The sequence below is a fragment of the Hordeum vulgare genome, chromosome 3H (assembly GCF_904849725.1).
Source record: "Hordeum vulgare subsp. vulgare chromosome 3H, MorexV3_pseudomolecules_assembly, whole genome shotgun sequence".
Classification (NCBI taxonomy): domain Eukaryota; kingdom Viridiplantae; phylum Streptophyta; class Magnoliopsida; order Poales; family Poaceae; genus Hordeum; species Hordeum vulgare.
In genome coordinates, this window is record NC_058520.1 from 374,732,145 (window position 1) to 374,737,010 (window position 4,866).

A 4,866-nucleotide genomic window follows, 5' to 3' on the forward strand; every position below is an offset into this window, starting at 1 on the left:
GGTGAAGAGGTGTGTCGCGCTGATGTTGGAGTAGAGACATGGTGGTCGATGGCGGCAGTGAGCGACACAAACCGATCTTGGATTGGAAAACCAAAAAATTAAGACGACGATCAAAGGGACCGACGGAAGAGAGAAATCCGGATCAAGAAATCGGTAAAAGACTCTCTAGGACAGCAAGTCAACAAGGCCAGCGGAGGAACCCTGGGTATGGGCGGCATGGCCCCCGGCGGTGGTCATGGAGGCCGACCACCCCGGAGGCGGGGCGCGGGGCGGAAGCGGGCGACGCCTAGGTCTAGAAACTTACCACAAATACCATGTTAAAAGAGGGAGAGGGATTGATGGAATAGTTGTTGTATTGCTTGAGCCTCATGAACATATATGTAGAAGTACAATGATCAACTAGAATTATAAGACAGCGTAGGACAAGTCCTAATCTATCTTATATTTTCTAATAATCAATATACTCAAGACAGGAAATTAAGAACTCTAGCAAGAATGCAACAGCGGCGGGTTGGCGTACGGCCCATGCAACACCCCATCAGCGATAATGTTGTAGGCCTTCTCAGTCATGTGGATGCCGTCCCAATTAGCGGCATTAGCTGGGGAACCCATAATAGCGGAGTTCTTGTCGCATGTCCCAACGTGGTACCGGCCACCGCCGCCGCAGCATGCCACAAGAGGATCGCGGATACCTGCATGCCCAAACGCAACACGATCGAGCAATGAGCGCGGTGCATGGACCAAATCATATGTAGTATATATAGTCCGCTTTAATTAGGAGAAGAAATGCAATCGAGCATCGGTTACTGACCAAATCTGTGTGGGTTCTTGAAGATTTCCATGGCGGCGCCGAAGTAGTCAGCGTAGATGAGCTTCACCCATGGATGATGCGCCCTGAGCCTGTTGACCTCATTGGACAGCGCCATGTTGTGCCTCATAGAGAAGTCGTTGTACCACCTGAGGCAGCCGAACTGGTCATAGTCCGCACGGTTGCCCGTGTGGAGATCGTTCAGGTACTTGGGCACACACCCGATGGGGAAGTTCCCTGGGATCATGATCGTCCTCGCGCCGAGATCGATGAGCTCCTGCATGTATACGATGACAAATGAAACCACCTACGAATACGATACATGGATGATTTGTTTGTACAAACTAATTGATGGCGTGTAAGCACCTGCGCAATACTGATGATGCGGTTGACAACGTCTGGGATGAATTGGTAGGCTGTTTCACGAGTATGATTTCTACCGAGGAGCAAGAAGTTGTAGTCGTTGCCACCGATCTCGCCCAATATGATGAGAGACTCTCCCAGGAGTCTCCTGGCACCTGGTAGACCATCGTAGCCCAATTAATAAAGCAGTTTTAGCATGCATGCTGGACACGTGGTTAAATTAATTGATAAGATTTTAGGTAGCCAATTAACTAAAACTAATAGTGTGGGTTTAGTGTGAATGATGCATGGACGTGTGGTTAAGTTAATTACCGGGCCCTGGTGCTATCCGTTGCACTACTTCTTTGAACCAGCCCATCTGCACGCCGAGGTTGGCAGACCCTGGAATATCAATGTTCCATCTTTTGAAGTACTCTGGGGGAAGCGCCGTGGCAGCAAACACGGCAAAGTTGGCACCGAATGTGCATTGCCCCGATCTTTGCTCGGGCAAGCTTGGCTGTACCAGCGGCAGACCCAGCGCTTGAGCTGCAATACGTATGCACACGGTTGTTAATAGTCACGACCACACACTATTGTGAACACACAGGGGTAGCTAGATCCAAGTGCTGTGAAGTGCACTCACCGTAGAAATCAAGGAGGACACGCCCGTCACAGACGCGGCCTGTGGGGTGGTGGAAGAAGGTCATCCCATATGGGAACTCCTTCAAGGCGTTTGGAGCGCTGCCGGTCGAATACACGAAGTTGCCGGTGTCGATGATGGAATCGCCGAAGGCAAAGATGCGCTTGTAGCAACGAGCAGATGACCCGCGAGCGCTGAGCAGCAGGACGACCGCGACGACGAGGATGCAGCAGGAAATGGAACGGTGTCCTTGACGCTCCGGGGCCATCGTAACACTGCTGTTGCTACAACGTTTGCAGCCTGAGACGGTGACTGGTTTGTGATCCAAAGGAGTTCATCTGGCCTTCTTTTTATAGCATCTTCAGGCCGAATTCTACTAGTAGGGGTATAGAAGGCAGAATGGCAATGAGTATAGTGACATCGTGAAGATACATTTCTTGCAACTTTTTTTATGTATGTAAAGGATAGGTTTTTTTTTATTTACTCGGGTGATCTAAAGGATAGATTTATATCCTCTCTATATAATTTTTTATTTTTTGCACATGATCTAAAGGAGAGAGTTATATCCTCTATATATAAAGTTTTTTGTTTTGCAGGTGATCTAAATTCTAAAGGATAGATTTATATCCTTTGTATATAAAGTTTTAGGTTTTTCGTGTGACCTAAAGGATAGATTTGTATCCTCTGTATATGAAGTTTTATTTTTTGCGGGTGATCTAATGGATAGATTTATATGCTCTATATTTAAAGTTTGATGAATTAAGCTGCTAAGCTCCCAAGGCAACAGGCCGAGGGCAGGGGAGGGAGAGGCGGAGAGGGACGGGCGAATGGGAGGGGAAGGACTGAGGGAGATTGGGAGGGCCAGCGCCGGGGCAGGACCTGCAATCGCTTGCCGTCGTCTCTTGCAGCAGTTTGGCTAGGTTTGGGAATAGTGATTCATTTGGAATCGGAGGAGGGAGAGGTACGAGACGAGGTGCTCAGCTGTCGGCTGCTCCAGCGTCTAACCAGACACACCCAGTCGGTCCAGGCTGGACTGAGTACGTGGCCCAAATGTAAACCGTATAACATACGTGTAGTAACAGTAAAAAAACATATGTGTAGTAATCTTTTGGGGCCAAATTATTTGTATTACAGTGAAATCCAAGGAATAAAAATAAAATTGATTCAAAGATTCCAAGGAATTCCAAGGAATAAAAATAAATTTGATCGAAAGACTATTTCATACACGGCCTATTCTTTCCTCGGACGAAATGAAGATGTGAAGCTGAAATAGGTCATGTCAAACATTGTTAGGGTACGTCCGAATTTCATGGTCTAAAAATAAATACTTAGCGTAACCTTATTTAATTTTCGTCCGGTGCAACGCACGGGCATTTGTACTATAATAATATGTTAAAAAAATAACAGATTGTTTCTGGTCAACCGTACCGGAAATTTTCCTTAAAATTGCAAAATATTACCCACCAATGTCACCTATAAGTAATACAAAACGTTTCACAAAAATAAATTACGGACTGGGCCGGCCTAGTAGGAACCTCCTATACTGCGCTCTGCGCGCCAGGACACAATACAGCGTGCGTGGGCAGGCCCATAGACCGGCAACCTGCTTGAAATTTCGTTTTTAATTTATTTTTTCTTTTCCGTCATATATTCTGTACTTTAAATAATTTTGGAATTCAAAAAACAAGGAAAATAAAAAATGATAGTTATAAAAAAATGTTTATTAATTCTTAAATCATTGTAGATTCGGAAAATATTTGGGATTTAAATAAAACACTTGAAAATTTAGAACAATTATTCGGGAAATAAAAACGTCCATGATTTTTTATAATATAGATTTTTTAAAATGTACATGAAATAGAACAATAATTCGTAAATTCAAAAAATGTTCATAAATAAAAAACATTATACAAACTTGAAAACTGTTCATAATTAAAAATTATTTTATTTAGTAATAAAATATTTGTTGAATCAAAATGGATAATGCATTTCAAAAAATGTTCATCAATTGCGAAAATCGTTCCATAATATCCTTTTTCCGTCAATTCTAGAAATGTTCGTCGAATCAAGAAAAATATTTTTAAGAATGCGCTAGAAGAGGACACTCAGCGCCCTTTTGGGCCCACCCGTATTTGGGCGATCTTCAGTTCTGTTTTTCTTTTCCTTCATTTTGATTTATACTTTATTTAAGTTTGGACTTCATAACAAAATTGAAAACTCAAAAATGAAAATTTGAAAATGAAATGTATAATAATTCGTAAATAATTGTAGATTTATAAATTATTTTTGATTTCTAAAAAAAAAATCATAAATTAATGTATGTACCATGGCACATACATTAATTTTAAAAGATATATTTTCATATACCTATTATAGTGTCATAATATTGCTAAGAAAAAAAATCCTTCATATATTAGTTGGTTCACTCCAGAAACTGTCAACTAGGTCCACTTGTTGTACTTTGTGAAGGCCCTTTGAACATTTCAAATTAACAAGCTAAAATCCTTTTCCCACACCTCTATGAATTGACCGCACTAGCCAATAGATGTGCATCCAATAAAATTCGGGCACAATATTATTAATATCTACTCCTTTCGTTCCTGAATATAAGTATTTTTAGAGATTTCATGAGGGACTATATACGATGTAAAATGAGTGAATCTATACTCTAAAATATGTCTATATACATCTGTATGTAGTCTCCTAGTGAAACCTGTAAAAAGACTATATTTAAGAACGGAGGAAGTATCTTGTATAGACAAACACCACTATAAGTACTCCCTCAATGGTGAACTAGCTTCACTTTTCTTCCATAAGGTCTCATATCTGATGAAATATCAGATGAGTCTAGTGTTAGGGTTTTTCCACATTATGTCGCATCATTCGTTGTCGCCCACCTGCACCCCTCTCTCTTTGTCTGCTAGAGGCGGGAGAGGAGGTTCCTGATGCTAGGTGGGTCGGGAGAGGAAAGGTGGTCGAGGTGGAGCCATCGGCGGTCGGAGTTCAAGATGATGATAATAGGGAGGATTTGAAGGTGCCACGACAAACTTTTTTGCATTCATGTATGTTGTAGGTG

General features: G+C 42.2%; 1 protein-coding gene across 1 annotated transcript; it reads right to left on the reverse strand.

Moving 5' to 3' along the window:
• Positions 1–335: 335 nt before the first annotated feature.
• LOC123439983 (GDSL esterase/lipase At1g28600-like) lies at positions 336–2,165 on the reverse strand. The gene is made up of 5 exons (XM_045116579.1): positions 1,794–2,165; positions 1,484–1,696; positions 1,175–1,326; positions 812–1,085; positions 336–692 (listed from the first exon to the last, which is right to left on the reverse strand). The coding sequence occupies exons 1-5, from the start codon at positions 2,056–2,058 to the stop codon at positions 487–489; spliced, it is 1,110 nt and encodes a 369-aa protein (XP_044972514.1). The 5' UTR covers positions 2,059–2,165; the 3' UTR covers positions 336–486.
• Between the last annotated feature and the right edge of the window lie 2,701 nt (positions 2,166–4,866).